Source organism: Nematostella vectensis, chromosome 2, assembly GCF_932526225.1.
Source record: "Nematostella vectensis chromosome 2, jaNemVect1.1, whole genome shotgun sequence".
NCBI classification, from domain to species: Eukaryota; Metazoa; Cnidaria; class Anthozoa; order Actiniaria; family Edwardsiidae; genus Nematostella; species Nematostella vectensis.
The window spans coordinates 10,766,008-10,779,316 of record NC_064035.1 but is presented as its reverse complement, the minus strand read 5'-3'; the positions used below and the strand labels follow the sequence as shown (position 1 = coordinate 10,779,316).

Below are 13,309 nucleotides of genomic sequence, written 5' to 3'. Positions count from 1 at the left end.
TCACATTCCTAGACAAGGCCCACTCACAAACCTGTATCTCACATTCCTAGAAAAGGCCCACTCACAAACCTGTATCTCACATTCCTAGACAAGGCCCACTCAGAAACCTCTATCGCGTATTCCTGGACAACACCCACTCACAAACCTCTATCGCGCATTCCTGGACAAGGCCCACTACTGGGATGAGTACGTCTTCTCTCTCAAGGCGAATCAGTCTCGCGAGCAGTGGCACGCTTCCTGCCTTAAAGATAGACGTCCTGTTGCGCATGCTTGTACTGCAGCTCCATAGCGCAAGCGCGGCACTGCGGGCCACCTCAAGGTCAAGGTTCTTTTGCTCTTGCGACTTCTGTTTGCGCCAAGACTTGTCTTGGTAGTTCAGTAAGTTCACCTGCATTATGGGATGTGATGTGTCAGGAGTAAGCGTTCCTATGACAGCTGCATGCACAACTGTTTCAAACAACGCGAATCATGTGTGGCCCAATGTATTAGCGAATTTAAAGCCTCTCGACCCTGCTGAGACGCCCTGCTGAAACGCTGTGGGTTCCCAGTCGGGACATGGACAGTGTCTGTCTGATACTCTGCCCTAAATTTGACTTGTTGAACGTATGTGAGCTTACTATATGCTTGTGTTCCGGGATAGGAATTTTAAAAACTGTTAAGAGCTTAGAACAGTCATTGATTAGACGCTATATAAATCTTTATCTTTTTTATTACCATTTTTCGTATTCCTCCACATCGTCGCAGGATGTTCCTAGCTCTGCTCGCCATGGCGATATTGGCTAGAGTTGCGGCGGCCAGGCCCTGGACCTCCTGGCTTCCTGTGGTCACAAGGTCAACCAACAGTTGAACTCCTGCGTAAGCACCCAATGAAATTAGTCAAACTGGCCGGCGCGTACATAAGGGGGTGCGTAGGGTGCGCGTGCATCATCCCTTGGCCATTTCTTCTTATTGAATGACCGTCAAAATATTCCTTTTTCTACACTGGCTTCCCCTATTGAATTCCTGGATCAAACTATTGTTCCAATTTAAAAGGCTAGAACTATTTGCTTGTACGACTGACCTCCAAGGTTAATGATAGCGTTTCTGTTGTATTTGCTACTAGTGGTCAGTGGTTGAAGGATTTTAAGTGACCCAATCTTGCACTTGTCGCTCTCAGTCTTAAGAAGGTTGATGAGTATCTGCAAGCCGTTGATATCACGTATAGCCATTTGGCACATCTCTTGAGAAAGGTTAAAGTCTCTTAAGCCGCACAAGCAGATAACCGTAGCGGTAGGATTCCCAATCTGCGTAAAGACATATCACAAGTCAAATAGAATAAATAAAATAACACAAGTCCAAATAAAATTAACATATGAGAACTGTGGGTGGGTGGGGTGGCGCGCTGGAGGCGCTTGTCTCACCTCTATAATTCTGAAAGCCATATTATTTTACCCCTCCCCCTCCCCCCCGAGCAGTGCATTTAAATGACTACCATGTGCTATTTAATCTGTGTGTGAAGAACTATTGAAATGAACAATTTCTCCCTTTGTCTCTTATAATGACCAATTTTTACCAATCTCTATCCCCAATATTATTATCTCTACCTAAGTTTTTGTTGTCGCAACAAGCTCTTCGGCGTCTTTCATGGGAAGGTTGTTATTTCTGACATGGCCGGGGTTGAGCTGTTTCAGTGTTTCAGCTGTTCACCCAGCTTGTCTGTGTTTGTTATCTATCTATTGTTTCTCTTGAAGGAATGAAACATGACAATCATAGCAAAACAAGTAATACTAAGAAACAAACCTTCAAAAACTTGACCATTCTTTGTATCTGCCAATATTCCGAAGGTAAGTCGGCAGCGTTCTAAAAATAGCAACACCAACAACATCAACCATGAAACTTCCGTCTCCGATACGTCATCTATCATCTCGTCTATCATCTTCCTCTGCGTTTACTGTTGAGCTCTCGCTAAAGATGGTGTCCTGGGGGGGGGGGGGGGGGGGGGGGAGCGGGGTAGCATGATGTGTGGTGAAGGGTTCGTGGATGGTCGGTTCCTTTTTCCCAAATCAATACTAACCACCACTCTACCACACTCTTCGCTTTCTGTTGAGCTCTCGCTTTAGATGGTGTTGGGGGTAGGATGGTTTGTGGTGTGGGGATTTTGGATGGTCGGTTTATCGGTTTATCAATACTAACCACTTTGCCGTCCATCACTCTATCATCCTCCTCTTCGCTTTCTGTTGAGCTCTCGCTGTAGATGGTGTCTGGGTACGTCGCCACGGATCGCCCCCGCTCCGAATGCATCGTCTGCCTGCGGCTTTTTAACAACCAGACATCAGGCGCCGCGTAACCAATATTGCCTGGGGGAGGGGGAGGGGGTGGTGCGCAGTTATAACGGGGCTGGTAGGAGGGGGAGGGGGTGGTGCGCAGTAATAGCGGGACCGGTAGGAGGGGGAGGGGGGTGGTGCGCAGTTATAAAGGGACCGGTGGGAGGGGGGTGGTGCGCAGTTATAGCGGGACCGGAAGGAGGGGGAGGGGGGTGGTGCGCAGTTGTAGCGGGACCGGTAGGAGGGGAGGGGGGTGGTGCGCAGTTATAGCGGGACCGGTAGGAGGGGGAGGGACGGGCTGCTCTTACCTTTCGCGTCTACTCTGCTTCGATTTAGCCGTCCCTTGCTTCTTTTTGTCTTCACTACCACCATCACTAGAAAAAACAAGAACTGCTAACAAATCCACGTATAGAATATAAGACTATAACACTTAACACTAGGCGTGTGTATGGAATAAACATACCTCTCATCATTGCCGAGCAGGTTCAAGGTTCTCCATTTGAGTGACGGCTCCAGCTTTTGCTTCCTTTTGATGATCACGTTATCTTTTTTCTCCTTTGAATTATCTTTTGGCGCGAATTTTTTAGGTGAATTCTTGTCATTTTTGCTAAACACAAGAACGTAAAAATTATTATGCTCTTAAATAGTGACGTAAAAATAATTATTTACTTACATATTGATGTAAAATTGATTATATAGTGACGCTTTTCACACTACAGCGGAACATGGAGCAGCTACGGTCCTGAATATCAGCACACTGACTCTCCCAACACAACCAGTTTTTTTATTGCAACCAAAAATGACCCCATAGTACCTATCGCCACCGGCCATCAATGGCGACGAAAGTGCAAAAATAATGCCTTGACTTACAGGAAAAGTATCGTGAATTTTGAATTTCACTTACATCAACACCTCCCTGACATTTATCGTCATCTTCCATCATATCAACGATCGTAAACATCATCACCATCACTATCATCATTACCATCTTAATCAACCCCAATCACCATGAACATCGCCATCATCGTCATCACTACCACTACCATCATCATCCCCACCACTACCACTACCACCATCGACATCACCAGCATCATAACCACCATCGTAATGATCCATCCCCCTATCATCACCATTATCATCATCACCCCCTATTATCACCACCATCATCATCATTATCATCATCACCATCGTAATCATCCGCCTATCATCACCACCATAATCATCACTATCATCATCGTCATCACCCTTTATCATCATCACCATCATCATCACTATCATCATCACCATCGTCATATCACCCCCTATTGTAACCACCATCATCATCACCATCGTAATCATCCCCCTATTATCACCACCATCATCATCACTATCATCATCACCATCGTAATCACCACCATCACTATCGTCATCACCAGCATCATAACCACCACATCGTCATCGCCACCTTAGCCACCATCACCATTGACATCATCAGCATCATAACCAACACATCGTCATCACTGCCACCATTGCCATCACCAACATCATAACCACAACACCGTTATCACCACCTTTGCCACCATCACCATTGACATCATCAGCATCATAACCAACACATCGTCATTACTGCCACCATTGCCATCACCAACATCATAACCACCGTCGTCACTATACCACTAAACCATAATCACCCAATGGACTTTACCTCGGAGGCTTATTGGTCGTCTTAGCCACTGGCCTTTTGGGAGCCGCTGTCCTTGTAGGTTTGTTCTTAGGTTTCGTCTTCTTCTCTTCGTCACTCTCAAAGTCGTCTTCACTGCCACTAAGATACTTTTTCATGAATGAGTCCTAAAGGGAAACAACAAAAAGGCGTTATAAACATTGACAGATTGAAATTAAGTCAATACTGTAGTTCATGTCAACTGAGGTGATTGTGCAATTCTCTCTTATACAATTGTAGAATTTTCTGTCAGGTGAAAACATTGTTTTAGTCACCGTGCCGCCCTCCCCAAAGCTCTTCCCTAGTTTTAAGCCGTTTTAAGCCTAGTTTTAAGACACTACTTCCCCAAAAAGATATCACCCCTACTTCCCAAAAAGACATCACTCCTACCTCCGCGAAAGACATCACTCCTACCACCTACCAAAAGACATCACCCCTACCTCCCCAAAAGACATCACCCCTACCTCCGCAAAAGACATCACACTACCTCCCCAAAAGACATCACCCTACCTCCGCAAAAGACATCACCCTACCTACCCAAAAGACATCACCCCTACCTACCCAAAAGACATCACCCCTACCTACCCAAAAGACAACACCCCTACCTACCCAAAAGACATCACCCCTTCCTCCCCCAAAAATATCACCCCTACCTCTTTTTTCAAAGGCTTTGGACTCGCTTGCGGTGAGGGCGACTTCCCTTGAGGACCATTACGCCCTACAGCACTCCCAGGGCGTTCCACACTTCTCTCGTTTTGATCCGTTATACCCCTTTGCCCTGCGCTATGTGAACCACTGGTAGGCCTAGGTGATGGTTTTGGACTTTCCACGCGGTTTGCATCGAAGTCAGGGTTTGGCGGGCTTTCGTCATTTTGTCTAATGGTCCCACCAGTTTCTGTGAGATTGTTGTCATTTTGTCGTTCGTTTTCCTGGTCGGTTTTTTCAGTTGTATTCTCGTTTGTTTCTTCACCTGTAGTTTGCTTAAATGAGTTCGGTTGATCGCTTTTATCGTTTCCTTCATCCAGCTAGAAAAAGAATAATGCCTCCTTTCAGTTTTATTTAAGTTTCTGTATACGGCTGAACGCACACTATACTTCTAAGTATACATTTAAGATAGCGCGTTTATCCTGCGAACCGTGTACAACAAGGAATCGTTCAAGGGCATACAAAGAACCCCCCTTCATGAAACACGTTAAAATGGCTTTTTCGTAGTTTAAACATGTTCCGATGCCGAAAATATTCATTTTATAAGTTGCTGGGAAAATATTATCTCTTCCTTATTCCCAGAAGGGACCATATCATTTTTTCCCCAGCAGTGGTTAGAACCTGAATAATTGCCCGTATAACCGATCGGGACGATTTTTTTCCCAAGCGTTCGCTCCAGCGCCCCCAAAAACATTCCCAGCACAACTCGTTCGACTACACAAATTTATGTAGAATCTCCAAACCCCAAAACGTCACACACTGTGTAATAGCTTTTTTTAGATCAATAATTTCAGTGGGCTCCATTTTTTTCACCATCTCTACGAAACATTTGCATGTTTCAAATGTTCTTAGAAATTAGTCCCATCAGTGGATTACAATATTGATCTCTCATAATGTGTAGAACGATGTAAGCAAGTACTTTTTCATATGTATCTTTGTTTTGTTTGTCAAATCGCTAATCACGCTAGGTTGAGTATTTTCGTTACCTTTGGGTCTGCCGTGACTTTGGCATCCATCTCGATCTCAGCATCCGACATTCTGATGGAACTTTACAAAGTCATACGTCAGTTGATATACCATACTCCTTTGGCTGAATACGGACTACACTACTCAAAACGTACAATTAACACCTCATCAAGGGGTTTTTCTTTGTGCAGTTTTTCTCACATCTTCTTTGTCATAGAAGGAAGTCTTTTGGTGTTTCTAGATAGATCGTAGTTACTCTCATTATTTTATAGGAACGCCCTACCATACCCTTAATATATATGAAGTAATGTTCTGATAACGTTAGCCATCACATATTACCCTTTCTTTACTTTCGATATGAGACAGTTGTACACGAGAATGGAAAAATGTGGTATTTCACCGGTAACGCTTTGCCTATGGCAGGTGGCGTCTCGCTGCTAGCCACTTCCGGTTTTATTGGACCGCGTTTACATACGAATTCAAAAATAACTATTTGCATCGAGAATTTAGGACATGTGGTGTATAGCAAAATCAAATTCCAAAGCATAATTCCCTTAACACGTTTTTCTCTTCTTCAAAGAATAAAGAGATAGTACTGAGAGAAAAAGTGGCGATTGAATTTGTTCATTCAAAATGAATCGAAATGAAAATAAAATGATGTTGACAGTTTCGATTTATTTTCATCAACAAGTCGTGTCTAGCGTTTTGTTATTTCGATATTCTCCCTTCTATTATTTTACTTTTGTATAATAAGAAATCTTTAGTATTGACTTCACGTATTTTATCCTTTCCGCTTTCGACTTGATGGTTTAGTTACTAGTTCATTTCTACTCACCTTTTTGGTAAACTCTGTTAATGTGGTAACAAGCGTATCAAATTTCCAACTTGGCCGTTAACAAGGTTGATGGTATGAATATCTGGATAAGCTCTCTTATTAGACTTCTGTCCGCTTTTCTACTCGTTTTTTTCTATAATATGGCGCGCGTAAAAGCGAGATAACTAAACATCCAAGTGCCGGTGCGACAAGATAAGCATTTTCCCGTCTCTATGGGAACCGTGCATGGGACAGGTGTTGATTTTATGACAATTTTTGCGAAAGCTTTGGACTCGAATGTAACACACGGAAACGCTCGACTTCGCGGATCTCACTGAAAGAAATGGCAAACATGATTTTCTGTTGGTATTTATTCGATTCTATTTTTGTACAGTGGAACCACTTTAGTTTGACAGTGCTGGGACCCATAAAATTTGAATGAATTAACAGAAAATGTGTAGTGCTATAGATCTATGACTTATCCGGACTTCAGTCACTGTCGGTAGCCTGCTTGTTGGCTAAGAAATTTCTAATCCATTTGCACCCTCGCCCCAGCGCACCTCGGCCTTCTTGCGCGCCACAGGATTCCCAATATTCGAAAACAAAATATTTCCGAATAAACCCCAATGAGAGCCGGCTCGCAGGCTACACTGACGCTAATGGCTTTTAGTCGCATTATGTGTGAGATTCACACAAATCATTTTGTGGCAATGACGATGGAGTTTGAAAACAGTACCATTATAATCATATAAATTTTACGATGGGCGTTACGTGCATTCATACTATAAAAGTATTTCTAAGATTTTTAGACGGTGAGTGCACTGCACCAAAAACTGGTATTCGACAAATTTTCGTGAGTTCAGATACAATTCCGGAGTAAAAACAAGGTAAACATTTCTCAAGTGACTCGAATAAGCTTGATCCCGGAATCGTGTTCCCTGCCCTATATAAATAAGTAAATCCCGTGTCTCAGATGCCCAGAAATGGTTTGCGATCCGGCCCAATTATTTTAGCCTAAAAGAAAAGATCCGATCCCGCACCAACACAATTTTCATTCCTTATCCTTAAATTCCCCTGATAAACTTTGCTACCCTGACAAGCCTGGATTCCTTGCTTTTGGTAAAAAGCAAGCCTATTTAAAGGGGATCACTCTTCGCCCCAATGGTGATGGTTGCGATAAATCACCGTGCGTCCCTGTTTACCCTTGCGGCTAACTCGTCCTTTCCTACTGAAGCCTGTTGTGCGCTTTCTATTTTTGTTCCCCTTTTGCCTTTTTGCTTTTTGTCCTCTGCTTTCTTTTCCGATTTTAAAGCGGACGTAAGAAACACCTGAGCCAGCGTCAGCCTTTTTATTCTTGATAAACACTAATTGGATGCCCTTGGGTGTGTTTTTGCCTTGCCGAGGTTTGCCAAGACTTGAACGTATTCCCTTGCGTGTGTTTTTGCCTTGCCGAGCTTTGCCTAGGTTTAAAAGTATTCCTTTGCGTGTGTTTTTGTCTTGCCGAGCTTTGCCTAGGTTTAAAATTATTCCCTTGTGTGTGTTTTTGCCTTGCCAAGCTTTGTCTAGGTTTAAAAGTATTCCTTTGCGTGTGTTTTTGCCTTGCCGAGCTTTGCTAAGGTTTGAAAGTTTTCCTTTGCGTGTGTTTTTGCCTTGCCGAGCTTTGCCAAGGTTTAAGCGCATTCCTTTGTCTCGCCTTTGCCAATGTTTTCGATTCCTCATTCTGATCTCGTGGTCGTGATTACAGTGCTCATTGCTCTTATTTTTTCTTTTCTTCTGTCGGCTATGGAGTTTTACTTTCCTGTTCCATTCACTTTTGATGTAGCGAGGGTGATTTCTATGTCTATTATTTCTCACTTCATTACCGCTTTTCAATTTTCTGCGTTTCGCACCTATTCGTCGGTGCTTTCTACCACGATGATTCCGTGGACTTGCGATGCGAAGAATCCAGGGAGAGCGCTTGTCTCCTAAAATGCAATAAATTTAAGCATGAAATGGAGTTTCCCCACTCATACAAGAAAGATCCACAAAAAAGAGCCGGTAGTCCTGTAACACACTTATGTTTGTATTTGAAATCGCTAAAAAATGGCTAATGGTGAATACGAGCACTGAGCAATTTGGGCACGTCCTAATTCGGTGCGGGGCAAAGGCAGTAGAAGAAGTGTTTGTTAGGTTAAATTCTTGTAATAATTTTAGAGGGAAATGGTTTATTACCAGAATGTATAGCCTAATATAGACACTGTTCCTACCGCTCTTGTGCGGAGTGGACTATCAGGCTCCCCTAGTATCGTAAGAGTAAATACTATCTCTTATTCGTTTCGGGTAAAAATTCCTACCTCTCCGTCCTTTTCTTCCTGGCCTTAACTGTAATGGGATAACAAGACGGATCTCTTGCGCCCTTGGCGCTCTGCGTGCCCTGATGGCTGTTGTGGATTCTGATTGGTCTGTCCATGTTACCATGGCTGCAGATGACGTATCACTCCTTTCTTTGCTCATTTCTATTGGTTCAAATCGTTTTTCCATATGTTCCCGAGGATTCGCACTCCACGCCAAGCTCGCACAAAGGGCTATCACGAAAACCTGTAGACAAAGACGCATGGCTGCGAATATTATCTAGAAAAGAAAGCAAAAACGTTGTTATCTTTATGAGAATAATGTTTTTACAAAAGTTCCAGTATAAGTTAGCTTTCCGAACAACATTTACCCAAGGGAAATACTACTTTGGGGCCATTGTTGTTATGGGTCAAGCGCAACTCGCATTATTCGTTAAAACATTTCATTTATCAGTGTCAAGTGCCCTTCACTTTTAATCCGGTGACTGTTTTTGTAGCGTTTCTTGCGTGTATCTTTTAAATACATGCTTTGTTGTTTTTCACCTGGTTGAATATTTGACCTTTAACATCCACCTTGGATAATGATATCATAAGTTATTCACCTGGCTTGTATCCAATACACCGTTTTACTAGTGATACATGCTGTTAGAAGCAAAGAGTAGCGATTGTTTTATTTTAACTGCTAAACTAGTCAACGGCCACTCTCAATTTTTTGTCATTTCAACCTTTAACAGAAACAAAAAGAAAAATAGCATTCCAATCTTGGCTCTCATCCGTTGGGTATATATATTTTTTCTTGTTGACATCCAGCGAACAGCGTGAGCCCGCAAACATTATTGCGGAGCTCCCAGCATGCACCACAGCATGACCTCCAAATGCAGACCCCACTCTCTCCAAGCTCTTGTTTCTCATGGTTCAACCTTAATAACGATACTTGGCTGAGACCTATTGCTTTATTTTGAAATATCCCAATGTGCACGTTGAAAAGTAGGCGGCATTTCATCTAGAAATTCAGCAACACAAAAACTGCTTCAAAAGAGGTTGTATAAAACATAACAATTGCCAACAACAATTGTGGAAACGATTGCCTCTGCAAGCTCTTGAAGCACTGACAAGTCATGATGGAAACTATTTGCAAAGCATGTAGAACGCAATAATCAGTTTAGAGGTTAAATTAAAAGAAACAGAGACAAGATTTTATGCTAAACTTGGCATTATATCGTAAGCCTTTGTTAAAAACAACGACGTTAGATAGAGTCCTCACCTTTCTAGTTGCGATCTCGCTTCTTCTCCTTCACTGCTTGACCAACACTGATACTTGCTGGACCTTTAAACACCGCTTTTATATAGTCTCTACCACACCGGGTAATTATTTGAGCTAATGCACGTGATACGTCGAGTGATGCGTCAAAATTTAGCCCCATCTCCCGCTAGCCCCAGCAACACGGGAGACCCTCACGGAATATCCCGAGGCATAGCGAGTGTGTCCCGCACAGCTGGCCGCCTACCTTCTCATTCGTAGGACCGGACGAATGACAGAATTCAGGCTCTCTTGGAGAGGGCTGGCTAAGCCGTCGTGGGAGGGCTGTGGTAATGGCTGGAGGGGAAACGAGCAGTAATTATGATTAATTCTGACAAGGTCGATGTCAAAGAGGGGGAAAACTTGGTGAGTTGTTTAAAAGGCTAGGGAGAAAAGAGAATCTCATATTTGGCTAAAATAAATAACAGCCCAGAGAGTTTGATGATAATGGTGCGTTAATGTTTATAGACACCTCGTTCCCAGGGCATTCTCTGAGAATTAGGTTAAGACACTGACATTTCTAGTTAAAAAGATCTAAGAGCAAAAGAAGCATGTTGTAGTGCTAAGAGAAGCGTAAAATGCGTTGCATTTCTAGTTACCCACGATCGGCCTGAGCGATTTTGTAAATTAGAGGGTTCGGACTTAAGTTTGACACTTTACTAGAAATCAAACCCAAAAACGTGATCTTTACATTGGGGGTGGTGGTGGTGGTGGGCGGGGGGGAATGGTACACAGGACAGTTACGTGGACAGACACGCCCCTGCTTGTAACCTTCAAATTTTTTTTTAAATTAGCATCCCACTCCCACCTTTTCCTTATTATATTAACGGCACTAAATGTTTTTATCGTGTAATTTTCATTAAATTGACGGCACTAAATGTTTTTTATCGTGTCATTTTCATTATATTGACGGCACTAAATGTTTTTATCATGTCCTTTTCAATATATTGACTGCACTAAATGTTTTTATCATGTCCTTTTCATTATATTGACGGCACTAAATGTTTTATCATGTCCTTTTCATCGTATTGACGGCACTAAATGTTTTTATCATGTCCTTTTCATTATATTGATTGCTTAAAAAAATGTTAGATATTGTTTTTTTGGCAATCTAAGCTAAAATAAAATCCACGAATTAAATAATTTCCAACAAAAATTAATATCTTATTTTCATGTTCTTTTCAGTAAAAAAATGTTAAATATTGTTTTTTTTTGGCAATTTTAAGCTAAAATCTAATCCATTAATTAAATAATGTCCAACAAAAGTCCAACAAAAATTAATATCTTCTTTTCATTTCTTTTAAGCTAAAATCTAATCCATTAATTAAATAATGTCCAACAAAATAAGTCCAACAAAAAATAAAATCTTCTTTTCATGGCCTTTTCAGTATATTGATTGATTAAAAAAATCAGATATTGTTTTTGTTGTTGCAATTTTAAGCTAAATTCTAATCCATTAAACAAATAATGTTCAACAAAAATTAAATTAATTGCCCGAAACTGTTAAAGTGTTATTGTGAAATAATGCAAGAATAATGCAAGTTGCTTCAAAAAATTTAAATAATGGTTTTTTTGGCAATTTTAAGCTAAAATATAATCCATTAATTAAATAATGTCCAACAAAATAAGTCCAACAAAAAATAAAATCTTCTTTTCATGGCCTTTTCAGTATATTGATTGATTAAAAAAATCAGATATTGTTTTTGTTGTTGCAATTTTAAGCTAAATTCTAATCCATTAAACAAATAATGTTCAACAAAAATTAAATTAATTGCCCGAAACTGTTAAAGTGTTATTGTGAAATAATGCAAGTCAAACGTTGAGTTATCAGGAAATCTCAGAGATCCATTAAAAACTGCATTTACTTTTTAAAACCTCTAAAGAGGGGGCTGTACCTAAGGTATAAATCAAAAAAAGGTTGAAAAAAAGGTAGGTAAAACGCCTCTGTGAAACAGAGTAGTTGCGCCGATGACGTTTCGAGCGTTAGCCCTTTGTCGGAGCAAAAGAAGGATGATGTACCTAGTCTCTCTTTCTCCTCTATTGACATTTCATTTCCGTGATTGTCAAGCTCTTTGTAAAATAGCAATATTACGCATTCTAATTTTGATTTATTGTGGCTAAAAAGTACCGGTAGGGCTATGTATATTTGTCATAGGGCGCACAGCCTAAAAAATAAATATGAGCAAAAGATCAGAGAAAGAGAAAGTTTAAGAAAAAGACAGGCTCACACTAGCAGATAGAATGATTACGCCTCAAAATGCAAGTGAGAGTCAGAGAGACTTTGTTTGTGACTTCATTGGCAGTGTAAAAGAGAGAATGAACTCGTACCCAGCTATGCTCTACCTCAGCGCCTCTCTAAACGTCCCGACGTCTATCATGGCCGTGGTATGCAACTCACTGGTCCTGGCGAGTATCTGGCGCACCCCAAGCCTCCACGCACCATCCTATCTCATTCGATTTAACCTCGCTATTACTGATCTAGCTGTAGGGTTGTTCGTTCAGCCTTTGTATATCTCGCAACGGTGGTTGAATTTACTAGATCGCCCGAGAGAGTTTTGTGTTGTCGCTTTAGCGATGTTAGTAGTTTCCGTGATGTTTGCTGGCGTCTCCTTTTTAACGATCACGGCTATCTGCGTGGAACGCTATCTACTCCTCTACTTACACTTGGCGTATCAGTCAGTAGTAACAAACAAGCGGACTATCTTCGCCATGGCGGGCCTATGGATCACAGGCTCACTCTATGTCGGCTTTCTTGCGCTAAATAATATCCTCCTCTTCAAAGTCGTCGGCTGTGTTATAATCACAATATGCCTTGTCCTCAACACGGTGTCGTATGTTAAGATTTACAAAGTCGTCCGTCATCATCAGAACCAGATAAGCGAAGCAAATCGCGCATTTGCTCCCAATAGCTCAACCGTTGACATGCGAAGCTACCGACGCTCAGTATATGCGACCTTTCGCACATATATCATATTCATTCTATTCGTTCTTCCATTTCTTTTATCTTTGATTGCGCTGGCCGCAAACAGCAAAAGCCGCGTTAGCCGAGCGTGCTTTCATATCGCCTCGACGATCTACTTTTCAAACTCGGCGTTTAATCCCTTCATCTACTGCTGGAAAGAGCCTCAAATAAAGCAGGCTATTAAGGCAACACTAGTCAGTATCAAGCACACGGTGATGCCTGAACGATGA

General features: G+C 41.7%; 2 protein-coding genes across 5 annotated transcripts in view; one reads left to right on the top strand and one right to left on the bottom strand.

The window, feature by feature from the left end:
- Nucleotides 1-12,891, bottom strand: part of LOC5521271 (outer dynein arm-docking complex subunit 2) — a 20,438-nt gene extending 7,547 nt beyond the window's left edge. For 3 of the 4 annotated variants that reach the window (XR_007307134.1, XM_048724414.1, XM_048724416.1), the window contains exons 1-14: nt 12,446-12,555; nt 10,082-10,414; nt 8,821-9,097; nt 6,509-8,451; nt 5,694-5,754; nt 4,656-5,027; nt 3,988-4,130; nt 2,767-2,910; nt 2,612-2,677; nt 2,173-2,293; nt 1,780-1,839; nt 1,061-1,283; nt 715-851; nt 146-388 (exon numbers count right to left, since the gene is read on the bottom strand). Coding sequence is in view for 3 of the 4 variants with exons in the window: in XM_048724414.1 (XP_048580371.1) it covers nt 146-388; nt 715-851; nt 1,061-1,283; nt 1,780-1,839; nt 2,173-2,293; nt 2,612-2,677; nt 2,767-2,910; nt 3,988-4,130; nt 4,656-5,027; nt 5,694-5,744 (1,560 nt within the window). In the remaining variant the exon portion in view is untranslated. Of the gene's footprint in view, nt 1-145; nt 389-714; nt 852-1,060; nt 1,284-1,779; nt 1,840-2,172; nt 2,294-2,611; nt 2,678-2,766; nt 2,911-3,987; nt 4,131-4,655; nt 5,028-5,693; nt 5,755-6,508; nt 8,452-8,820; nt 9,098-10,081; nt 10,415-12,445; nt 12,556-12,779 lie in introns of those variants that run through there. The other variant, XM_048724415.1, reaches the window with a different exon arrangement.
- On the top strand, nt 12,011-13,309 carry LOC5521158 (melanocyte-stimulating hormone receptor). The gene has a single exon (XM_001640905.3). It carries the CDS (start codon nt 12,359-12,361, stop codon nt 13,307-13,309), a length of 951 nt encoding a protein of 316 aa, XP_001640955.2. The 5' UTR covers nt 12,011-12,358.

Coding starts and splice junctions, on each gene's coding strand:
- LOC5521158 (XM_001640905.3), top strand. CDS start 12,359: ATGATTACGCCTCAAAATGCAAGTGAGAGTCAGAGAGACTTTGTTTGT.